At 51.6% G+C, this 25,866-nt stretch overlaps 1 protein-coding gene across 3 annotated transcripts in view; it reads right to left on the reverse strand.

Annotated features, from left to right (window-relative positions):
- Window positions 1–25,866, reverse strand: part of maptb (microtubule-associated protein tau b) — a 135,881-nt gene that overhangs the window by 73,135 nt on the left and 36,880 nt on the right. For all 3 annotated transcript variants that reach the window (XM_078223710.1, XM_078223709.1, XM_078223711.1), the window contains exons 4-8: window positions 19,412–19,471; window positions 12,029–12,778; window positions 6,849–6,916; window positions 6,508–6,675; window positions 4,795–4,936 (exon numbers count right to left, since the gene is read on the reverse strand). In XM_078223710.1, coding sequence (XP_078079836.1) covers window positions 4,795–4,936; window positions 6,508–6,675; window positions 6,849–6,916; window positions 12,029–12,778; window positions 19,412–19,471 — 1,188 coding nt within the window. The remainder of the gene's footprint in view (window positions 1–4,794; window positions 4,937–6,507; window positions 6,676–6,848; window positions 6,917–12,028; window positions 12,779–19,411; window positions 19,472–25,866) is intronic.

Raw genomic sequence — 25,866 nt, forward strand, 5'->3', positions numbered from 1 at the left:
CAACTGAGGGGGTCAGAGAGTGAACCCTAAAGGAGAGGGGAATATTGGGGTGGGAAACACCAGCTGGAAGCAGTAACAGAGACGCGTGAACCTCTCTCACCTTTTCCTGACTTCTTCTGCTCCATTTTTGCTGCTCAGAAAAAAAATCAAAATGTTAGGAAAAGGGATGAGGAAGAGAGAGAGAGAGAGAGAGAGAGAAGGGAGGAGAGAGGGGAGGAGAGAGGGGGGGAGAGAGGGGCGGAGAGAGAGGGAGAGAAGGAGGGGGGGGGGAGAGAGAGAGGGAGAGAGAGGGAGGGAGAGAGAGAGAGAGGAGAGGGAGGGGGGAGAGAGAGAGGGAGAGGGAGGGGGAGGGGAGAGGGGGAGGGGGGAGGGGAGAGGGGGAGGGGGGAGGGGAGAGGGACGGGGAGGAGGGAGGGGAGAGGGAGGGGGGGAAAGAGAGGGAGGGGTAGGGGTAGGGAGAGGGAGGGGGGAGGGGGAGGGAGAGGGAGGGGGGAGAGGGAGAGGGAGGTGGGGAGAGAGGGAGAGGAAGGTGGGGAGAGAGGGAGAGGGAGGTGGGAGAGAGGGAGAGGGAGGGGGGGAGAGAGAGGTGGGGAGAGAGAGGGAGAGGGAGGGGGGGAGAGAGAGGGGGGGAGAGAGAGGGAGGGGGGGAGAGAGGGAGGGGGGGAGAGAGGGAAGGGAGGAGAGAGGGAGGGGTGGGGGAGAGGGAAGGGGGGGAGAGAGGGAGAGGGAGGGGGGTGGGAGAGAGGGAGAGGGAGGGGGGGAGAGAGCGAGAGGGGGGGAGAGGGAGGGGGCAGAGGGAGGGGGGCAGAGGGAGGGGGGCAGAGGGAGGGGGGAGAGAGAGGGAGGGGAAGAGAGGGAGGGGAGGAGGGAGAGGGAGGGGGGGAGAGAGGGAGAGGGAGGGGGGAGAGCAAGGGAGAGGGAGGGGGGGAGAGAGAGGGAGAGAGGGGGGGAGAGAGAGGGAGGGGAGGAGAGAGAGAGAGGGAGGGGGGGAGGGAGAGGGAGGGGGGAGGGAGAGGGAGGGGGGAGAGAGGGAGAGGGAGGGGGGAGGGAGAGGGAGGGGGAGGGGAGAGGGAGGGGGAGAGGGAGGGGAGAGGGAGGGGGAGAGGGAGGGGGGAGGGGAGAGGGAGGGGGAGAGGGAGGGGGGAGGGGAGAGGGAGGGGGGAGGGGAGAGGGATGGGGAGGGTTGAGGGAGGGGGGAGGGAGAGGGGGGGAGGGAGAGGGAGGGGGTGGGAGAGGGGAGAGGGAGGGGGGTGGGAGAGAGGGAGGGGGGGTGAGAGGGAGAGGGAGGGGGGAGAGAGGGAGGGGGGAGAGAGGGAGGGGGGAGAGGGAGGGGGCAGAGGGAGGGGGGAGAGAGAGGGAGAGGGGGGGGAGAGAGAGGGAGAGGGAGAGGGAGGGGGGGAGAGAGGGAGAGGGAGAGAGAGGGAGAGGGAGGGGAGGGAGAGAGGGAGAGGGAGGGGGGGAGAGAGAGGGAGAGGGAGGGGCGGAGGAAGAGGGAGGGGGGAGGGAGAGGGAGGGGGGAGAGAGAGGGAGAGGGAGGGGGGGAGAGAGGGAGAGGGAGGGGGGTAGAGAGAGGGAGAGGGAGGGGGGAGGGAGAGGGAGGGGGGAGAGAGAGGGAGAGGGAGGGGGGAGAGAGGGAGGGGGGAGAGAGGGAGGGGGGAGAGGGAGGGGGCAGAGGGAGGGGGGGAGAGAGAGGGAGAGGGGGGGGAGAGAGAGAGAGGGAGAGGGAGGGGGGAGAGAGAGGGAGAGGGAGAGAGAGGGAGAGGGAGGGGAGGGAGAGAGGGAGAGGGAGGGGGGGAGAGAGAGGGAGAGGGAGGGGCGGAGGAAGAGGGAGGGGGGAGGGAGAGGGAGGGGGGAGAGAGAGGGAGAGGGAGGGGAAGAGGGAGAGGGGAGGGAGAGGGAGGGAGGGAGGGGGCGAGAGAGGGAGAGGGAGGGGGGAGAGAGAGGGAGTGGGATGGGGGGAGAGAGAGGGAGAGGAGGGGGGGAGAGAGAGGGGAGAGGGAGGGGGAGAGAGAGAGAGGGAGAGAGAGGGGGAGGGGGATAGAGAGGGGGAGGGGGGGGGTAGAGAGGGGGAGGGGTAGAGAGGGGGAGGGGGGGAGAGAGAGGGAGAGGGGGGGGAGAGAGAGGGAGAGGGAGAGGGAGAGGGGAGGGAGAGGGAGGGAGAGGGAGGGGGAGAGAGAGGGAGAGGGAGGGGAGGGAGAGAGGGAGAGGGAGGGGGGAGAGAGAGGGAGGGGAGGGGCGGGAGGAAGAGGGAGGGGGGAGGGAGAGGGAGGGGGGAGAGAGAGGGAGAGGGAGGGTAGAGAGAGGGAGAGGGAGGAGGGAGAGGGAGGGGGGAGGGGGCGAGAGAGGGAGAGGGAGGGGGGAGAGAGAGGGAGTGGGATGGGGGGAGAGAGAGGGAGAGGGAGGGGGGAGAGAGAGAGAGGGAGAGGGAGGGGGAGAGAGAGAGAGGGAGAGAGAGGGGGAGGGGGATAGAGAGGGGGAGGGGGGGGTAGAGAGGGGGACGGGGTAGAGAGGGGGAGGGGGGGAGAGAGAGGTGGGGAGAGACGGAGAGAGAAGGGGGGAGAGACGGAGAGAGAGGGGGAGAGATGTGGAGGGGAAGAGACAGAGAGAGGGGCAGAGACGGATAAAGAGGGGGAGAGGGAGACAGAGAATGAGGGAGCGAGTGAGGTAGAGATCGGGGGGGGACAGAGTGAGACAGAGAGCGAGAGGGGGTAGATTGAGGGGGGTAGAGAGTGAGGGAGAGAGAAGGGAAGAGACAGAGAGAGGGGAAAAATTAGAGAGGGGAGAGAGGAAGAGTGGGGGAGAGAGTGAGGGACTGAGGGAGGTAGAGAGTGAGTGGGACTGAATGGGAGAAAGAGAGAGAGGGAGAGAGAGAGTGAAAGAGTTCAGAGGATTGAGTGAGGTAGAGAACAAGGGGGACAGAGCGAGGGGTCAGAGCGAGGCGGACAGAGGTACAGAGTGTGTGGGCCTGAGTGAGGGAAAGAGGGTGGAGGAGGCAAAATTCTCATCACAAAATGTCCGCCTGAGCAATTTGAGAAACTGGAGAGATAATGGCATTGACGTAATTTGTAAACAATGGAGTCTCTAAACGATAATGTGTGTTCAATGAGTTGAGGCGATCTGTGCATGAATTAGTGTTTGTATTTTGTTCTCCTCCGTTTCAGTTGTTGATCTGTTTTGGCGCTGTGATAGTGGGAGTAATGTGAGGTTAAACGATTGATCGGGGCCTGCTCTGTACACAGTAAACCACAGCCTGTCCTGCACACTGCCAGCTCCCAAACACTCACACTCAGCCATTGCTGTGAGCTTCAGCACTGTCCCCCTTCAGTAATCTCAGTCAGTGTGAGGACCACCCTCTCTCTCTCTCTCACTCACTAACCAGGGTCCTACCCTCCTACAGCAGCTGCCCAGGAGTGACGGGGCGGGGGGGGCTCTCGGCTCCCGCTGCTAAGCTGGGCAGTATCGGAGGTGTACTGGTTGGTGGAGTGGGCAGGATCAGGATGGCAGAGGTGACAGGACATGCGTTCCTGGGCAGCACCAGCTTGTGGCTGAAGCCATCAAGACGTTAAAGTGGAGCTCAGCCCAGTTGCACTCAAGGGGTCTCAGGCGTGTGGAGCCCGGCTACCTGAGCCAGCTCGCACCCGGAGCGCTCTCCCACAATCCCTCAATGCTGCCACTGCCTTTCCTGTACAGGCTGCTGCTGCTTTCCCTTCCTCATCCCCATCACTGTCCAATCAGGCTGCGGCATTCCTTCCCGGTGTTCCCCCCCCCCGCCCCACTCTCCCGCTCCCGGGTGGAAAGTCTCTCTGACTATTGGGGATTCGGTGTATTGGGTGTGGCATGCGGCAGACGCAAGCAGTAGGAGGTGAGATTGGATCGTAGACGCCAGGCTGCCTGTACCTGTCTGGACCAGTGGATTTTTCACTTTGATGCAGAGTCCTCCAGACTGCGGGCTGAGGGAGCACAACCTCCACTTGTGGCTGTGCCCCATGCCCCTGCCCTATGGCCAGCTGCCTGTGCGGCGGGCGGGCAGCGGGCAATCTGGAGACCACCCGTTGGGGCAGCTCCTGGACATGGTCAAGGTGACCAGCTACAGCTTTAGACATCGGGCAGCCAAGGGGAAGCCATTCAGCCCAACTTCCTGCTATCCACAGCTACAAACCCATCCTGGTGTCCCTCGAGAGGCAGCATGTGATACCTGCCAGCAAACTTCAGGCTATCCACGTTTGGTGGGAACTGTGTGCGGAGCATCATTGATAATCAGAACCAGATTTTAATCTGAAATACTCGGCTTCAGTTTCAGTTTCAGTTTCCGTTTGCTTATCAGTGGTTTCAATGATCAAAGCTGACGGGTTTTCACCAAGTCAGGATGAGTTGGGAGCTTTAAACATTGTGGGTGAGCCCTGACACTGTGATTCCTGACAACATTCCTTGGTTTTCTGATTTTCAGGAGCACCTTTCAATGGTACGGGCTGGTTTGTGGGTACGCACAACCCGTATCCCACAAACCCCTGACCAGGTGGCAGCGAGAGACACGGCCTACTCAGCGAACCCGATCTGTGCTTCAAAGACTCATGGTTCATGGCATCTCGGGGGTGATACAACAAGGAAAACTGTACGAAAGGCAAGTTGAAACCCCAGAATGTGAATGGACAGTTTTTTAACATCTGTCCCAGAGTGTGAATGGAGAGTGTGTGACCCTCTGTACCCAGTCCTTCGATGTTTCTAGTTGCTCCTGTCCTTGCTTCATGTTCTCCGGCCACCCATGCCCCCCTCACCCACCTTCCTTACACCTACTTGTTGTTCTTTTGACATCAGGAGAATGAGGTGTCCCCTTCTGAGTGGGTGCAGGCTTCGGAGGGGTCTTTGCACCAATATTTCCTGGCATTCTGAGGCCTGATGCTGTTTGTGATCCTGGAGTCCTCCTCGTATCGGGCACCTGTATGGAATGACAGGACTGTTAGTCTGCGGTCACCTGAGAGAGTGTGACAATTTCAGTCTCTCCGCACACAGTTCATCTCTGACTGTTGACTCCGTGTTCTTGTCGTGTGGATGGTGAATGGCAGCTTCCCCAATGGCTGGTTTGGATTGGGCGTTGATGGTCAGGTTGGAGATGTGATGCGGGTATAGAATGGGGGCTGTTGATTGGGTGAGTGGCAATAGGGTTTGATGGGAAGGGAAATATGGGCTGGAGGTGTGGCGGAAGGGTGGGATTGATGGGGGTAGGGTTGATGGGGATGTGGTTGATTAGGATGGGGTTGATGGCGATGGGGTTGAGGGGAGAATGGGGTTGAGGGGGATGGGGTTGAGGGGGATGGGGTTGAGGGGAGTGGGGTTGAGGGGGGTGGGGTTGAGGGGGGTGGGGTTGATGGGGATGGGGTTGATGGGGATGGGGTTGAGGGGGATGGAGTTGAGGGAGATGGGGTTGAAGGGAATGGAGTTGAGGGGGATGGAGTTGAGGGGGATGGGGTTGAGGGGGATGGGGTTGAGGGGGATGGGGTTGAGGGGGATGGGGTTGAGGGGGATGGGGTTGAGGGGGATGGGGTTGAGGGGGATGGGGTTGAGGGGGATGGGGTTGAAGGGAAGGGGTTGATGGGGTTGAGGGGGGAATGGGGTTGATTAGGATAGGATTGATTAGGATGGGGATGGGGTTGAGGGGGGAATGGGGTTGAGGGGGATGGGGTTGAGGGGGAATAGGGTTGAGGGGGATGGGGTTGAGGGGGATGGGGTTGAGGGGGATGGGGTTGAGGGGGATGGGGTTGAGGGTGTGGGGTTGAGGGGGATGGGGTTGAGGGGAATGGGATTGAAGGGAAGGGGTTGAGGGGGATGGGGTTGAGGCGGATGGAGTTGAGGGGGAAGGGGTTGAGGGGGAAGGGGTTGGGGGGAAGGGGTTGAGGGGGAAGGGGTTGAAGGGGATGGGGCTGATGGGGATGGGGTTGAGTGGGATGGGGTTGAGTGGGATGGGGTTGTGGGGGATGAGGTTGAGAGGGATGGAGTTGAGGGGGATGGTTTGAGGGGGGTGGGGTTGAGGGGGGTGGGGTTGAGGGGGGTGGGGTTGAGGGGGATGGGGTTGATGGGGATGGTGTTGCGGGGGATGGGGTTGAAGGGCAGGAGTTGTTGGGGATGGGGTTGTTGGGGATGAGGTTGAGGGGGATGGGGTTGATGGGGATGGAGTTGCTGCGATGGTGTTGCCGGGATGTGGTTGCCAGGATGCGGTCACCAGAATGCAGTTGCCGGGATGGTGGGACACAATGGGGAGATGCAATGCTTTGTCTCTTGTTTCAAAACATGATGAGGGAATAGGAAACCAAGAATACATTAAAGAGGCGTCACTGAATAGTGTATCGTTAATGGGTTTTACTGAGCAAATATCTGGCTTGATAAAATGGAAGGCTTGAAACATTTTCACTTGTTCCAAGGAAGGACTCAAATGAATTGAACATAAAACAATGAAACTGGGCTTTAACATTTGTATTTGATTATCAGAAACTCTAAGGATGTGAGCCTTACCTTTGCTCTATGCTCCTTAGCTCCTGGACCATCTTGGCCTGTCGTGGACTGAGGTCTTTTGGGGGTGGAGACAAGGCTGGAAGATTTGTTGCTACGGGCAGATGTAGGCCTCTTAGGAATAGTAGAGGCCTGAGGCCTTGTTTTAGAGATTTTTGTAGGTGTGGAGCTCTTTACATGAAAATAAAATTCAAAATGACAACACAAAATATGAATTCCATAAACCAAATAAAATTATGCTTAAAATAACATTAAAAAAAAACAAGAAACAAAATGTGTAGGTGCTGATAGATGAATGGAGTGGCTTCAATGCTGAGCAGCTTGTTATATTCTGGTACTCTCACCTTGCTCTTGTTCTCGGGACAGGCTGCCTGAGGTTTGATTCCTTCTTCAGCTGCAACAGGTCGTTGAGCTAAAAATGGGGAACAGAACAAAAATGGGTTCTCTTTTCAAATGATGACGATCCGGCGTAGGGTGGGTGCCGTGAGGAAGAGGCAGAAAGCAGTAGGAACCCTCAGAGAGGAACATTTCCTGCCCGTAGACCCCACAGCACTGAGTCTGGCCCCACTGACTGCAAAAACATTCGCATAAGGACACTGAGTTCTGGCTGCGACTGAGAAATCCGAACATGAATACCCACCTGACCCATCTGATTAGGAAATCTGTTAGCAAAGGCATTTAGTAAAATAGATGCTTCAATAACTATTCACTCTGAGGACATTAGGATTCACACCACAAACTGAGGCAACACATTCCCTAGGGAATCACAGCTTGCTGAGACTAACTTGATTAGCCTTCCCTGTTTAGATATAGCTTCGAGTAACTCACAAAGTTAGTTTCTAATCTCTCCGATGGGTCAAATGGAGGTCAAACACTGTTTTGGAAGGAAATTTTGTACACTTAGATTATCATTTTAACTGCGATTAGCAGAGACCCATTAGCTTCTGGGAATATTGTAGCCCCTGTGCACATTGTAGTGTCTGTATATTCCATCCCTGTGTACACTGTAACGCCTGTATATCTTCCAAGGTTCACACAATTCTTGAAATGTTCCTTTAGATTGGAAAATTGCACATGCCACTCATTGAAGCAGGAGGAGAGAGGGAAACCTGGAGTGAACCTACACCTGTTGTCAGGAAATGATGAGAGTCTATAATTCAGGACAGGGGGGTACAGAGTTGATCAGTGAGAGGCAAGATGGGTTAATCCCGCCTGACCAATGTGATTGAATTGTTTCTGAAGAGGTTTTGAGGGTTAAGGTAATGGATGGGAATGTCGATGGATGTTATTTACAGGAACCTTGCAGCAAGCTGGTGGAATTGAAAACAGATGATTGACCGAGTGAGGAAATTGTGTGGCTGGGGGCAGAGAGTAGGGAGAATGGAAAGACTCTCTGCAAGGATCTCTGCCGAGGCTTCACCTCACCAGTGTATTGTTAATAACTCGGATGATAGGAAGAAACCACATTTATAAATTTGCAATGAGACGGGCGGCACGGTGGTTAGCACTGCTGCCTCACAGCACCAGGGACCCGGGTTTGAGTCCCGGCTTGGGTCACTGTCTGTGTAGAGTTTGCACGTTCTCCCCGTCTCTGTGTGGGTTTCCTCTGGGTGCTCCGGTTTCCTCCCACAGTTGGAAAGACCTGCTGGTTAGGGTGCATTGGCCGTGCTAAATTCTCCCTCAGTGTACCCGAACAGGCGCCGGAGTGTGGCGACTAGGGGATTTTCACAGTAACTTCATTGCAGTGTTAATGTAAGCCTACTTGTGACACTAATAAATAATAATAAAAAAGACAAAGAAAGGTAGCAATGTAAGCTGTGTCGTAGGAAGCAGTCACATGGTACCGAGATACTGATCAATTAATAGGGAGTGGACAAAACTTTATCAAGTGGCTATTAGCGAAGGCAAGTGTGAGGCTGTCCATTTTGGAGCTGAACAGGATGGAACCTGGGACTTTGGAAATGGTGCAAGGCTGGAAACAATCGAGGCCCAAAGCTGATGATCAAAAATCATTCAAATTCCATGAACGGCTCCAGCAAATAATCCAAAAGGCGATTGGATTGCTGGCCTTCCTATCCCGAAGAGAGAAATATAAAAATGTAGAAGTGGTGTTTCAGCCACGCTGAACCACCAAAGATGGTCCAAAGATGTGCGGGTTAGGTTGATTGGCCATGCTAAAATTGCCCCTTAGTGTCCTGAGATGCATAGGTTAGAGGGATTAGTGGGTAAAATATGTAGGGATATGGGGGTAGGGCCTGGGTGGGATTGTGGTCGGTGCAGACTCGATGGGCCGAATGGCCTCTTTCTGTACTGTAGGGTTTCTATGATTTATATGATTTCTATGAACCCTGGTTAGCCCCAGCTGGCCAGTGGCAGCTACTGTGAGCACCACATCTTCGGTCCACTGGGGAGAAGTGCAGTGTTCATTCATCATTCTGGTACCGGCACTTCAAGGGTTAAATTAGAAAGAGTGATTAGGTAAAATGGGGTTTTATCCACTGGAGTTTTGAAGGTTAACAGTTTTAAAGTTTATAAAGTTTGTTTATTATTGTCACAAAGTAGGCTTACATTAACACTGCAATGAAGTTACTGTGAAAATCCCCTGGTCGCCACACTCCGGCGCCTGTTCGGGTACAGTGAGGGAGAATTTAGCACGGCCAATGCACCCTAACCAACATGTTGTTCAGAACCAGGGGTTACAGTCTGAGGATACAGGATAGATGGTTTAGGACAGCGATGAGGAGAAAATTCCTCACCCAGAGAGTGGTCAGTCTGTGGAATTTGTTACCACAGAAAGTAGTTGAAGCAGTTCGATATGACACTTGAGGCAAAGGAGACCCAAGGATATGGGGGGGAAGGTGGGATCAGGCGGTTGAGTTGGATGATCAGCCATGATCATAATGAATGGTGCAGCAGGCAAGAAGGGCCGAATGGCCTCCTTCTGCTCCTATTTTCTATGTTTCTATGAACTGCACGGCCAATGCACCTGAGCAGCAGGTCTTTGGACTGTGGGAGGAAACCAGAGCACCCGGAGGAAATCCACGCAGACATAGAGAGAATGTGCAGACTCCATACAGGCAGTAACCTAAGCCGGGACTCGAAACCGGTTCCTGGAGCTGTGAGGCAGCAGTGCTAACCACTGCGCCACCGAACAGGTGATTGGGTCAAAGATTTTAAAATATTACGGGGGAGAGACTGGGTTTATATGGAGATGATTCCTGCTGCCTGGGAAGTGGAGGGGCTGGTGGGGGCAGGATGGGAGGGGGGAAGGGGTTGGTGGATCTAAAAATTAGAGCCAGGCTTTTCTGCAGCGACATTAGGGAGTGAGTTTTACAGGGGACATATCCCCCCACCCCCCCACTCCAGAGTCGCAACAAGCCGAAGGGCAGGCAGGCTGGCCTTACCCAACCCCCTCCCGTCATAGGGAGGAAGGACAGGGATGGGAAGGAAGGTGATGGGCTGGCCCCTGCTTTGTTTTACATTCCACTCGCCAGTGTATATACCAGTGCTGGGGCTGCCACATTCACGCCCCGGGAACATTTCTCCACACCAAGGGTGGTAGAAGTTTGGAACTCTGCTACAAATGGTAATTGATGCGAAACCAATGAATAATTTTCAATTTGAGATCAATAGATTTTTGTTATTGAAAGAGAAAGGGCATGAGGCAATGGAAAGTTCACACAGATATCTCACAGATTCGCCATGACTTAACTGAGAGGCAGAATAAGCTCAAAGAACAAAATAGCTACCTCCAGTTCCTAGGTCCCCGTATTGTCGCCCCGTGTACATTGTCACCCTGTGTACATTGTCACCCCTGTGTATACTGTCGCCCCTGTGTACATTGTCACCCTGTGTACATTGTCACCCCTGTGTATACTGTCGCCCCGTGTACATTGTCACCCTGTGTACAATATCACCCCTGTGTATATTGTAGCCCGTGTATATTGTCATCCTGCGTATATTGTTGCCCCTGTGCACATTGTCACCCCTGTGTATATAGTCACCCTGTGTATATTGTCACCCTGTGTATATTATAGCCCCTGTGTACTTTGCTGTCCTGTGTATCTCATTGTTCCAGTGTACATTGTCACCGTGTATATTGTCACCCCTGTGCATATTGTAGCCCCAGTGTACATTGTCACCCTGTGTACATTGTAGTTCCTGTGTATATTTGTGTATTGTTAGTGATGGTTTAGAAGATTAAGAATTTGTAGGGAAATAGTGAGTGATGATTGAACATTCTGCAATCTGCACCAGAGCATTTGCACCAAGTGTAATTGTCATGACAACAGAGGTGATATTGTATAATGAGGCCTGAGCATGGTGAGTCGAGAGGGATTTATAGGTTTGAGGGATGTGGGCCGGAGGGAGAATAACTGGTCAGGAAAAACCATGGAAACAGGCCTGACTGGGAGAATGGATTTGAGCCGGTCTTTCTGACACTGGTGTGAGAATCGCACTCTGTGCTCACACTGACATTCAGCACCATTGTACAATATACACAGAGCAAGGACAATCAATCAATCAGTCAAGATTGGATGAGCAGAGCAGAGTGAGTTAGCTCTCTGATAGGTGTGTGTCTGCCTGATGCTGAGTGACTCCCCATCCCTGTATTAGCTTACTGACTGACTAACCCCTGCTTATACTGAGCTCCGGTGTGCGACTGCTGTTGTTTTGACTTTGCTGCTCGAATCTCTCGAGTGTAAACCAAATGCCAATCTGTTAAAAAGCTGATTTATTCCTCCTCCTTTTGGAAATGTTTATTAGTTAGTTAGGACTTCAACTTAATCTGTTATCAGTTAGCAGAGAATTCGAGTCTCGATACAGGTCTCTGCTTCCTATTGCTGGTCCCAGTCTCCCCTTTATGGCATCGATTTATGGCCCCAATCCTGCTGTATTGCTCCTGTTCAGCTGACTCTACCCTTACCCGATTCTCCTATCCCGGGTCACCTCTCCTTGAGGAGAGGTCACGGTCTGATTTCCTGCTGCAGTCTCTGTTCTATCCCATGTCTCAGGCCTTGGGTTCAATGAGATCTGGAGTAACTAAGGGGACACTCTCAAAATGGCTGCCGTTATCTTGAAACTCGACCTCCATCACATCCCTGGGACTGACACTAACACCCAGTCTCTCAGTATCTCTTTCTCTTCCTCCCAGCTATCAAACCTTTCCTCTCACACTGTTGTTTTCTGCAGTAACTAAGAGTTCTTAAAGCATAACGGATAGAAACTGCTACTGGGCAATAAAACCCAAAGTACAAGGTGTGTTTTTAGGTGTCATTGTGAGAAGGAGGCAAGAAAAAAACAGGTGAAGGACAGGACAGTCACGCATGCAACATGACACCATGCAGCAGGAGATCCGTCGGAAGAAAGCAGCTGGAGTTCGAAGCCAGGAGTGAGAGTGTGAGGCAGCAGATCCGGTTTGGGGCATTCCAGAGAGCTGGAAGAGAGAGCAAGAGGCAGAGGGACATGTCGATAGAGCAGGATGGAGAGAAGGTGCTGAGAGGGCAGAAAGGAAGGGACAAACCTTTCACTGCTGACACAGGCAGATCCTCAGGGTGGCTTCTCTGGAATGCCAGTGTTTGTGGTTGGTCAGAGCTCGCTTCTCTATCCTGAATGACTGGTTCTGGTGGATGGGCCTCAACCTCTTCCACTTGATCCGCTGCTTCACCCTTGTCACCTGCGACCTGGACTTCCTCATGTGACTCTCTGAATTCAGCGTCGCCCGCACCCTCCATACACACACTGCCTTCGGTTGGTTTGGGGGCTGCGGGAGCTTCCAGCTCATACTCAGCCTCTAGAACACTTTGTTCTGTCAAGGGCACTTCTGGTGATTCCTCTGCGTCGCTTCCAGTAACCAGGCCAAATGATCCAACAGCCTCAGCAGGAAGTCCTTCAATTTCCTGTTCCACACTCTCAGTCGGCTCCTGGTCCATAGACTGCTCTGAGGTCAGGAGGACTGTCTGACCCAAATCAAGATGTTCCATATCCTCAGTAACTTGTCTCTCTTCGAATCCAAAGCTTGCTGCTTCCAGCCCAGGCACATTCACTTCTAATGCCTGAGGACTGTCCAAAATAAGCAGTGCCTCCTCAGTGACTGAAGGGGTCATAGCCACAACCTCCTCAGTCCAGACAGTGCTCATGGGTACCAGTGGTTCCTGCAGAACTGGACTAGTTTGCTCATTCGGACCTATCTCAGCCCCCATCCTCTCGATGATGCTCTGTTGCTTGTAGCTCTGCTGAACCTCAACATAAGCCAGAGTTTGCTCCTCTCCTTCTGTGGTTAGACAAGTAAAGGCCTCAGTTTAATGGGGAAAATATCTGGTGAAATTCTGATACAGGGGGAGCAGACCCCAACAGAACAGAGATGCCGGGAAGACATCGCTGTTGCCGACTGCTCAGGGGGAACAAAGTTGCTGAATTTAAAAAGTACAACCCCATCCCAAATTAAAAAAACACCAATATGTGGCTGTGCGCTGAGCTGCCTCTTTTATCACTCTGTCCAGCTCCTTCCCTACTCTTCCCAGCTGTGCATCCTCTTCCCGCTGGAAGGACTGGGAGAACATGGCAGCAGCTCTGAGAAACAATCCGCATCTTCCCTGAGGGAGGAAGGAAAATGATAGACGGGCAGGCCTCAGGCTCCTTGATCATCATCTCGAGGCGGGGCTGAGGACTGCAGGCCCCTTACCCATCAGCCTTTGGAGTCATTTGTCATCAAAGTGCAAGGGTCAGTAATACATAGAATGGATTCAATGGACAATCAAATGGACAGACAATGAACACATTGAGCTGTGAGAACAAACAATACATTTAGTGATTTAGAGCTTGGCTAACAATCGTTTCCATAGAAACTGCTGCTCCCCACAGACACCCCACTCCCCAGACACCACTGTTTCCCAATACCCCACGGTGCAGTCACCCCTCCCCTGAGGCGTCCTCTCCCAAGGCATCTTTGATCCCCATTACCTCCCCCCATCACTGCTCCCCTTACAATGTTCCCCTCGGACACCCTTTCCTCTGGAACTCCCCAGACACCCTTCCAGCATTGAGGTGGTGTGAGCTGAGTGAGTGGCATTCTGTGATGAAGCGGGCAGTATGCGGGTGGGTTTGAATGAAGTGTCAGTCCATGTATGAGAAAGTTTCCCCACAGACAGAAGTGGCGATTTATGCACAGTCCTAACCTTTAACGAATTTGCCCACACACTGTCTGAATCTCAATTAGCTTCGGATCCGTTTGGGAACCCCCTTTCACTGAGGAGGTTGCTTTGGACTGGGTCCACTTGCCCTGGGCTGTGACCTCCAGCGCTGTTAATTCTGAATGGCTTCAGTTCGTCCAGAGACCCAGCTCCAGCCCCATGGACAGTGAGTGAGCCGCTGTGATTTGCCACTTTACATTATTCCCTTAAATTAGGCCGGATTGTTAGAAATATCTCGCAGCCTCTGTGGGACTGTGTGTGTAGATTGAAGCTGGCTATGGATCACATAGTTTACAGGCATGAGGAGAATGTTGCACAGTGGGTTTGGGATAATTACAAGGCTGCGTCATATCCATTAGTGATTTATGCAGCGATCACGTGACTAACACTGTTTCTTTCAACTCCCTCTCTTTGATCTTCCTGGGCATCCAATCTCCTTCCTGCAGAACCACTGCATTATCCCAGATACACACTGAACCTCCCCTCCATCTGCCCCAAAACCCTCCCAATCTGCCCCTTCACCCTCAATCCACCCCTTCACTCCCAATCCGCCCCCTTCACCCCCAATCCGCCACTTCACCCCCAATCCGCCCCTTCCCCCCAATCCGCCCCCTTCACCTCTAATCCACCCTTCACCCCCAATCCGCCCCCTTCACCCCCAATCCGCCCCTTCACCCCCATCCGCCCCTTCCCCCCCTCCAATCCACCCCCTTCCCCCCATCTGTCCCCTTCAACCCCCCCATTTGCCCTCTTCAACCCCCCTCCCATGCCCTTCACTCCCCATCCACCTCTTCATCCCCCAATCTGCCTTTTCCCCCCCAATCCACCCCTTCACCCCCCATCCACCCCCTTCATCCCCATCTGCCCCTTTCAACTCCCCAATCTGCTCACTTCACCCCCCCCATCCACCCCTTCATGCTCCTCAGCTTCTCCCCTGCTGCCATCAGTCTGGAGCTCCATGTGAATGGACCTATCTCGCATTAAGCTGATCTTTCTCGGCACCCTAGCTATAACTGCAACATTACATTCTGCACTCGCTTGTTTCTTTCTCCCCTCTGTACTCTATGAATGGTATACTTTCTCTGTATAGCGCACAAGAAACAATACTTTTCACCGTATGTTAATACATGTGACAATAATAAATCAAATCAATCATCACTCCTTTCCAATCCATTCGCTTCCCCCCTCCCCCATTGCCTATCGCACCTCGGGAAGAAGTAGCTGTCTCCATGGGATGGACTGAGGTCAGAGACAGTTTGAAACAAAAGTCACTCTTTGAAGGATTGAGTTTCCGATTGGCAGCGAGGCTGGTGATGTGACAGGTTATTATTATGCAGTGTTTATAGGAAGGACGCTGATGCTGTGTGTATTTTCCAAGCTGATTGCTCAGCCAGGCTAACATGGTGAATGACAGGGTCACCTGCACCTCCCTGCCAGTGAATGACAGGGAGGTGACTTTGTGATCTCAGCAAGTTCCAGCTTCTGCTGCTCATTTCCACGTACTTTCTCTCGCCCTCGATCTCTCTCTGCCTTCATCTCCCCACTTTCTCCTCTTTACTCTCTCTGCCACAGCTCTCACTCACTTGCTGTCTATTCCCCCTCTCTTTCTGTTACTCTTTCTCTATTTTTCTCTCTTATCAGGTTTTCTCTCCCTCTGCTCTCTCATGCCTCTTTCATGTTTTCTCACTGTTTCATCCCTTCACTCCTTCTTCTTCTTCCACTCTCCTCACCGCCCTCATTTCCTTTCTATCTGCTTATCGCTCTCTTTCTTTCCCCTGGGTGGGATTCTCTGGCCTCTCCGCAATGTGTTCCTGGCGGAGGGAGGCAGCCTGCCATTGGCCGGCAGCAGGATTTTCCTGTCCCGTCGCTGTCAATGGGAATTCCCACTGACTCCACCCCACGCTGCCAGACGATCTCACCCACTGGTGTGAACTGCCAGAAAGTTCCGGCTTCTGTCTCTCTCTCTCTCTCACTCTCCCTCTACCCTGCCTATCTCACTCTGTCCTTAATGTTTAACATCAGCACTGGATTAAGTCTGGCTCCTGAGTCCATCAATATCCTTTCTCGCAATGACCCTCACTTATTTTCATTAAACAGTTGGAACATTAAATCTTGTACGCTCTGTGGGTGCAGAGAGTTAGTGACCTGTCTCATTCTCCGATAATAAATCTGGCTCCGAAACGATTTCCAGTGTGAGTGACGTTTTGGGTGAGAGAGTGAAAATAGCCCAACCATTAATCAATAACACAGATTTTCCACACAGCTTGCTCCATGGCCAAATTCCCTTTAAACCTGGGAAGAGCTTGTTTCCTTGGAGAAAACCCGAGGAAAATGTCTGGGATGATCCAGGGACCTACCAGTGCAGAGGAAGCCCGGTACCTGCAGGGATGATATAGAAACAAGGCTCATGTGAAGTGATCACATGATCTCTCTCATTTGAACATCAAGATGGCGCCGGATCGAGGTGACTTCTTGTGAGCTGTGCCCAGCATCCCCTCTAATTCTATCTCTTACTCTTGTTCTATGCTTCGAAAACTTCATTCTAACTGTTTAACCTCTCTAACAAATCAAATCAAATTTCCCTGGCCTTGGTTTGGTAAAGGCCTAAATATAGGGGAAAGTTTCCATCTTCTGCATTAATTCATTACAAAATCTTTCACCTCCAACAGCCCTGAGGATCAAATCATCCTTTTTTTTTCTCTTTTCCAATGTTTCCACGAAGCTGTTCAAGGAAAATAAGAAAACACATTTTTTTATTTTTGCCTGCGGGATCTTCTGGTCAGTGGGATCTCCCATTGAATCCACCCCACGTTACCGGGAAACCTGGGGCTGCGTCGTCGGCAGGACCAAAACAGCCCGTAAGCGGGAAGGGCAGGAAAATCCCACCTCATGTGTGCAATGCAGATACTGTCCAGTAGAACAAACAGTTGGGAATAAATGAGAACAGTGGGCGTATAATGGGTAACTTAGGTAACTCACAGTTACACCCAGAGGGTGGTGAATGTGTGGAATTCACTACCACAGAAAGTAGTTGAGGCCAAAACGTTGTGTGATTTTAAGAAGAAATTAAATATAGCTCTTGGGGCTAAAGGAATCAAGGGATATGGGGGGAAAGTGAGATCAGGACGTTGAATTTGATGATCAGCCATGATCAAAATGAATGGCAGAACAGGCTCGAAGGGCTGAATGGCCTACTGCTGCTTCTAGTTTCTATGTGGATTGAAATGTGTTTTTTGTTCACTCAGAAAAAGGGGGTGTTTATATCTTGTTTTGATATTAAAAGGGGGATGATTGGGTTTTGGAATTGCAAAGGCTGCCATTTCTAACCAGTTCATTACAGACTCTCACAAGTACACACTGAAGTACAACTGTCCTTATACATGAAACAGATCCTAACATCAGTTAGGCCAATGGTACTGGTTAGGCCCTGCAGTACTATAGCTAGGTCTGCAGTACTGGTGAGTCCTAGAGTTATAGTTAAACCTGAAGTACTGGTTAGGCCTGGAGTTCTGATTAGGCCCAGATTATTGGTTCAGCCTGCATTACTGGGCAATATTGTTCGCAGTCCTGGTTGGCTTTCTTTCTTCACTTCAAATCAATGTTCACATTGGGAGAATGTTGGACCGAATGCAGAAATCGAACCTTCCTTTGAAAAGAACACAAGGTGCCTTAAAGTTGCCAACCAGAAGTCACCTGATATTTTACAATTGCAATGTGGTCAAAACTCAAGAAGGCTCGAAGGGGATTGCAGATAAACAAATCCGACATGGGACGACATTTGAAATGTAATTTACATTGCCCCAGGGGTAAACAGAAACTCCCTGTGGTTTTCTTAAAGGTGTGACTAGCTTTCTTATCTCCTCAAACCTGGGAGAGTAGGAGCCATTCAAGTTACTGTCTGAGATTTTTAAAAGGTTAATTACTTTGGTTAAAAAGATAATGAAGGGGACTGTAACCACCTCCCCCTCCAGATCAGGACTAACGCAATGATGCGTTACACGTCTAAGTTTACACAAATGTGTAACTGTGTAAACCTGCCTAATCTCTTGCATCTGCCTTGATTTCAATAAAACTGCACAACTGTAAAAAGATACCTCATATGGAAGGATGATGTGACAGTTTGGGTCTAGCAGCCATTTTGTGCTGGAGTGTATGAAGGAGGGTGTCAGAAGCCATTTGTGTCAGGCAGCTCTCTCAGAATCTGCTCAACCAATTCGCTGCCCCCAGTGAAGGAAACTCTACTCTTCAACATTGTCGCTGCTAAACCAAGCACTACTGGCCTCAGAAAGAATTCAGGCAATACCCCACACTGCTACCCCACACTGACTGACTTCAAACCTCACCCATATCTGCAGTTTGATCTTCATATCTGTATTTTAATGAATAACTATTGCTTTTACTCTGGTAACTTTCAACAGCAGTTTCATAATAAACTAAAGCTTGTCATGCTGGGTTATTTTCAAATTGAGGCGTACACACAATTTGCCACAAACAGCATTGAGGGATGCAGCCTCTTTTCAGAATGATAAAATTACCCAATGGGATCACATTCCAGCTTCCTGCACCATGATTCACTCTGAGTGCAACTTGATTGATGTGGAGATGCCGGCGTTGGACTGGGGTAAACACAGTAAGAGTTTTAACAACACCAGGTTAAAGTCCAACAGGTTTATTTGGTAGCAAATACCATTAGCTTTCGGAGCTCTGTGCCCTCTTTGAGAGCAGGTTTCCACTCCATCTGACGAAGGAGCAGCGCTTCTTACTGCAACTTGATTGGTCAGGCAATTTAAATCTAATGTCTTGGTTACCATAGTGCTTTGGTAACCACACACTGGGATTGGCTAGCTGACTGGGAGCTGCGGTCCAAACGGTCAATATTAGCACTCTCCAGGAAGGACAGATCAGTACCCATGGCCAGTAAGAGGACTGAGGGGAGTTAGCTACTGGCAACCATGTTAGTTTGAATTGTATTTTTATGTGTTCTTGGAGCAGACGCTTACAAGCAGTGGAACCCCAGCAAAGTGTCACCAACTCTGATTGGATGTAATCTGAGACATGTCATCGCCACATGACCTCCTAGCTGCAGGTGCTCTATAGCCCCATCCACAATGCCACCATTGACCACTCGATGTACATCCCCACAGTGTCCCATTGGAAAGAGATTGTTTCATTCAACAATGAGATGAGTCCTGACTGCCAGTCAAACACATTTTCCTCCCTTTCCAATATTTCTACCACCAGTAAAGAAGAGTTCAAAGAAAATGGAAAGAAAACCCAGAATTTTGTTTTCTGTCCCTGTTATTATTTCCTGCGTTTCCCTGAAGCATTTTCCAGAATTTTCCATTCCTGCTGGAAGTCAGTGGGCACAGCCCCCAAGGCGGGTCCACCCACAGCAAGGCCAGAATATCCCAGCCATTGGCCACGAGATTGGCATTTCTCATTCCTTGAGACTGCAGGCCAAACCTGAAGGGTTAGAAATCCTATTGCAGGAACAGATACATTGGCACTGCAGCTTGTATACACCATGCCATACCAGGACTTCAATGGAGGGGTGTATATTGAATAACCATACCCTTTACCCCATTTTATACACCAAGCTCATTCTTTGATCAGCCCAATTGGATCTGCCAGCTGGCTCATCTTTCTATTACTGAATCTGGGGTTTATTCAATCTTTCAGCACTGAATGTACCCATAGCTTGACAGCGACCTTACCTGCTGTGACCTCTTGTGGAGCCAGGTCCAAGGATGCTGCAGTGAGAGCAACTGGATCCACTGCTTCCCAAATGTAGGAGCAATTCCAAACAAACACGTCCGGAAATCATCCAGAGAATGAAACAATAATCAGAAAATGAACAAGACATGACAAATACAATTCATTGAGAGAAAAATACAGCGGAGACACAATGGGAACAGTGGGATATAGAGAGAGGGGACAGACTGGGGAATAGTGGGATGTAGAGAGAGGACTCACTGGGGAAGAGTGGGATATAGAGATGGGACACACTGGGGAACTGTGGGATATAGAGAGAGGGGACAGACTGGGGAATAGTGGGATATAGAGATGGGACACACTGGGGAATAGTGGGATATAGAGATGGACACACTGGGGAACAGTGGGATATAGAGAGAGGGGACAGACTGGGGAATAGTGGGATATAGAAATGGGACACACTGGGGAACAGTGGGATATAGAGAGAGGGGACTCACTGGGGAACAGTGGGATATAGAGATGGGTCACACTGGGGAACATTGGGATATAGAGATAGGACACACTGGGGAATAGTGGGATATAGAGATGGACACACTGGGGAACAGTGGGATATAGAGAGGGGACACACTGGGGAATAGTGGGATATAGAGATGGGACACACTGGGGAATAGTGGGATATAGAGATGGACACACTGGGGAACAGTGGGATATAGAGAGAGGGGACAGACTGGGGAATGGTGGGATATAGAGATGGGACTCACTGGGGAATAGTGGGATATAGAGATGGGACACACTGGGGAACAGTGGGATATAGAGAGAGGGGACAGACTGGGGAATAGTGGGATAGAGAGATGGGACACACTGGGGAACAGTGGGATATAGAGAGAGGGGACAGACTGGGGAATAGTGGGATATAGAGATGGGACACACTGGGGAACAGTGGGATATAGAGAGAGGGGACAGACTGGGGAATAGTGGGATATAGAGATGGGACACACTGGGGAACAGTGAGATATAGAGAGAGGGGACACACTGGGGAATAGTGGGATATAGAGATGGGACACACTGGGGAATAGTGGGATATAGAGATGGACACACTGGGGAACAGTGGGACATAGAGAGAGGGGACAGACTGGGGAATGGTGGGATATAGAGATGGGACTCACTGGGGAATAGTGGGAGATAGAGATGGGACACACTGGGGAACAGTGGGATATAGAGAGAGGGGACTCACTGGGGAACAGTGGGATATAGAGATGGGACACACTGGGGAACATCGGGATATAGATAGGGGACACACTGGGGAATAGTGGGATATAGAGATGGACACACTGGGGAACAGTGGGATATAGAGAGGGGACACACTGGGGAATAGTGGGACATAGAGATGGGACACACTGGGGAATAGTGGGATATAGAGATGGACACACTGGGGAACAATGGGATGACACACTGGGGAATAGTGGGATATAGAGATGGGACACACTGGGGAATAGTGGGATATAGAGATGGACACACTGGGGAACAGTGGGATATAAAGAGAGGGGACAGACTGGGGAATAGTGGGATATAGAGATGGGACACACCGGGGAACAGTGGGATATAGAGAGAGGACTCACTGGGGAACAGTGGGATATAGAGATGGGACACACTGGGGAACATTGGGATATAGAGATGGGACACACTGGGGAATAGTGGGATATAGAGATGGACACACTGGGGAATAGTGGGATATAGAGATGGACACACTGGGGAACAGTGGGATATAGAGATGGGACACACTGGGGAACATTGGGATATAGAGATGGGACACACTGGGGAATAGTGGGATATAGAGATGGACACACTGGGGAACAGTGGGATATAGAGAGAGGGGACAGACTGGGGAATGGTGGGATATAGAGATGGGACTCACTGGGGAATAGAGGGATATAGAGATGGGACACACTGGGGAACAGTGGGATATAGAGAGAGGGGACAGACTGGGGAATAGTGGGATATAGAGATGGGACACACTGGGGAACAGTGGGATATAGAGAGAGGGGACTCACTGGGGAACAGTGGGATATAGAGATGGGACACACTGGGGAACAGTGGGATATAGAGAGAGGGGACACACTGGGGAACAGTGGGATATAGAGATGGGACACACTGGGGAATAGTGGGATATAGAGATGGACACACTGGGGAACAGTGGGATATAGAGAGAGGGGACAGACTGGGGAATGGTGGGATATAGAGATGGGACTCACTGGGGAATAGTGGGAGATAGAGATGGGACACACTGGGGAACAGTGGGATATAGAGAGAGGGGACAGACTGGGGAATAGTGGGATATAGAGATGGGACACACTGGGGAACAGTGGGATATAGAGAGAGGGGACTCACTGGGGAACAGTGGGATATAGAGATGGGACACACTGGGGAACATTGGGATATAGATAGGGGACAAACTGGGGAATAGTGGGATATAGAGATGGACACACTGGGGAACAGTGGGATACAGAGAGGGGACACACTGGGGAATAGTGGGACATAGAGATAGGACACACTGGGGAACAGTGGGATATAGAGAGAGGGGACACACTGGGGAATAGTGGGATATAGAGATGGGACACACTGGGGAATAGTGGGATATAGAGATGGACACACTGGGGAACAGTGGGATGACACACTGGGGAATAGTGGGATATAGAGATGGGACACACTGGGGAATAGTGGGATATAGAGATGGACACACTGGGGAACAGTGGGATATAAAGAGAGGTGACAGACTGGGGAATAGTGGGATATAGAGATGGGACACACCGGGGAACAGTGGGATATAGAGAGAGGACTCACTGGGGAACAGTGGGATATAGAGATGGGACACACTGGGGAACATTGGGATATAGAGATGGGACACACTGGGGAATAGTGGGATATAGAGATGGACACACTGGGGAACAGTGGGATATAGAGAGAGGGGACAGACTGGGGAATGGTGGGATATAGAAATGGGACTCACTGGGGAATAGTGGGATATAGAGATGGGACACACTGGGGAACAGTGGGATATAGAGAGAGGGGACACACTGGGGAACAGTGGGATATAGAGATGGGACACACTGGGGAACAGTGGGATATAGAGAGAGGGGACACACTGGGGAATAGTGGGATATAGAGATGGGACACACTGGGGAATAGTGGGATATAGAGATGGACACACTGGGGAATAGTGGGATATAGAGATGTACACACTGGGGAACAGTGGGATATAGAGAGAGGGGACAGACTGGGGAATAGTGGGATATAGAGATGGGACACACTGGGGAATAGTGGGATATAGAGATGGACACACTGGGGAACAGTGGGATATAGAGAGAGGGGACAGACTGGGGAATGGTGGGATATAGAGATGGGACTCACTGGGGAATAGTGGGATATAGAGATGGGACACACTGGGGAACAGTGGGATATAGAGATGGGACACACTGGGGAACAGTGGGATATAGAGAGAGGGGACTCACGGGGGAACAGTGGGATATAGAGATTGGACACACTGGGGAACAGTGGGATATAGAGAGAGGGGACTCACTGGGGAACAGTGGGATATAGAGATTGGACACACTGGGGAACATTGGGATATAGAGATGGGACACACTGGGGAACAGTGGGATATAGAGAGGGGGGACACACTGGGGAATAGTGGGATATAGAGAGGGGGACACACTGGGGAACAGTGGGATATAGAGAGAGAGGGGACAGACTGAGGAACAGTAGGATATAGAGAGAGGAGTCACTGGGGAACAGTGGGATATAGAGAGAGGTAATAGACTGGGGAATAGTGGGATATAGAGAGGGGACACACTGGCGAACAGTGGGATATAGAGGGGGGACAGACTGGGGAACAGTGGGATATAGAGAGAGGATTCACTGGGGAACAGTGGGATATAGAGAGAGGGGACACACTGGGGAACAGTGGGATATAGAGAGAGAGTGGCCAGACTGGGGAATAGTGGGATATAGAGATGGGCCAGACTGGGGAACAGTGGGATATAGAGAGAGGACACATTGGGGAACAGTGGGATATAGAGAGAGAGGGGACAGACTGGGGAATAGTGGGAAATAGAGAGGGGACAGACTGGGGAACAGTGGGATTTAGAGAGGGGACAGACTGGGGAATTGTGGGATATAGAGAGAGGACAGACTGGGGAACAGTGGGATATAGAGAGAGGACAGAGTGGGGAACAGTGGGATATAGAGAGGGGACAGACTGGGGAACAGTGGGATATAGAGAGGGGACACACTGGGGAACAGTGGGATATAGAGAGGGGATCGACTGGGGAACTGTGGGATATAGAGAGGGGACCGACTGGGGAACTGTGGGATATGCAGAGAGAGGACTCACTGGGGAACTGTGGGATATAGAGAGGGGCAGACTGGGAAACAGTGGGATATAGAGAGAGGGGACAGACTGGGGAATAGTGGGATATAGAGATGGGACACACTGGGGAACTGTGGGATATAGAGAGAGGGGACAGACTGGGGAATAGTGGGATATAGAGAGAGAGGGGACAGACTGGGGAATAGTGGGATATAGAGAGGGGACAGACTGGGGAACAGTGGGATATAGAGAGGGGACCGACTGGGGAACTGTGGGATATAGACTGGGGAATAGTGGGATATAGAGAGGGGACACACTGGGGAACAGTGGGATATAGAGAGAGGAGTCACTGGGGAACAGTGGGATATAGAGATGGGACACACTGGGGAACAGTGGGATATAGAGAGAGAGGACAGACTGGGGAATAGTGGGATATAGAGAGAGAGGGGACAGACTGCGGCACAGTGGGATATAGAGAGAGGAGTCACTGGGGAACAGTGGGATATAGAGAGAGGGGACAGACTGGGGAATAGTGGGATATAGAGAGAGAGGGGACAGACTGGGGAACAGTGGGATATAGAGAGAGGAGTCACTGGGGAACAGTGGGATATAGAGAGGGGACAGACTGGGGAACAATGGGATATAGAGAGAGGACACATTGGGGAACAGTGGGATATAGAGAGAGGACACATTGGGGAACAGTGGGATATAGAGAGAGAGGGGACAGACTGGGGAACAGTGGGATATAGAGAGGGAACACACTGGGGAACAGTGGGATATAGAGAGGGGACAGACTGGGGAACAGTGGGATATAGAGAGGGGACCGACTGGGGAAAAGTGGGATATAGAGAGGGGACAGACTGGGGAACAGTGGGATATAGAGAGGGGACCGACTGGGGAACAGTGGGATATAGAGTGGGGACAGACTGGGGAACAGTGGGATATAGAGAGGGGACAGACTGGGGAACAGTGGGACATAGAGAGGGGACCGACTGGGGAACAGTGGGATATAGAGAGGGGACCGACTGGGGAACAGTGTGATATAGAGAGAGGAGTCACTGGGGAACAGTGGGATATAGAGATGGGACACACTGGGGAACAGTGGGATATAGAGAGAGGACTCACTGGGGAACTGTGGGATATAGAGAGAGGACTCACTGGGGAACTTTGGGATATAGAGAGGGGCAGACTGGGGAATAGTGGGATATAGAGATGGGACACACTGGGGAATAGTGGGATATAGAAATGGCACACACTGGGGAACTGTGGGATATAGAGAGGGAACACACTGGGGAGCAGTGGGATCCAGAGAGGGGACACACTGGGGAATAGTGGGACATAGAGATGGGACACACTGGGGAATAGTGGGATATAGAGATGGACACACTGGGGAACAGTGGGATGACACACTGGGGAATAGTGGGATATAGAGATGGGACACACTGGGGAATAGTGGGATATAGAGATGGACACACTGGGGAACAGTGGGATATAAAGAGAGGGGACAGACTGGGGAATAGTGCGATATAGAGATGGGACACACCGGGGAACAGTGGGATATAGAGAGAGGACTCACTGGGGAACAGTGGGATATAGAGATGGGACACACTGGGGAACATTGGGATATAGAGATGGGACACACTGGGGAATAGTGGGATATAGAGATGGACACACTGGGGAACAGTGGGATATAGAGAGAGGGGACAGACTGGGGAATGGTGGGATATAGAGATGGGACTCACTGGGGAATAGTGGGATATAGAGATGGGACACACTGGGGAACAGTGGGATATAGAGATGGGACACACTGGGGAACAGTGGGATATAGAGAGAGGGGACTCACTGGGGAACAGTGGGATATAGAGATTGGACACACTGGGGAACAGTGGGATATAGAGAGAGGGGACTCACTGGGGAACAGTGGGATATAGAGATTGGACACACTGGGCAACATTGGGATATAGAGATGGGACACACTGGGGAACAGTGGGATATAGAGAGGGGGGACACACTGGGGAATAGTGGGATATAGAGAGGGGGACACACTGGGGAACAGTGGGATATAGAGAGAGAGGGGACAGACTGGGGAAC

This window comes from Mustelus asterias, chromosome 11 (assembly GCF_964213995.1).
Source record: "Mustelus asterias chromosome 11, sMusAst1.hap1.1, whole genome shotgun sequence".
Taxonomy (NCBI): domain Eukaryota; kingdom Metazoa; phylum Chordata; class Chondrichthyes; order Carcharhiniformes; family Triakidae; genus Mustelus; species Mustelus asterias.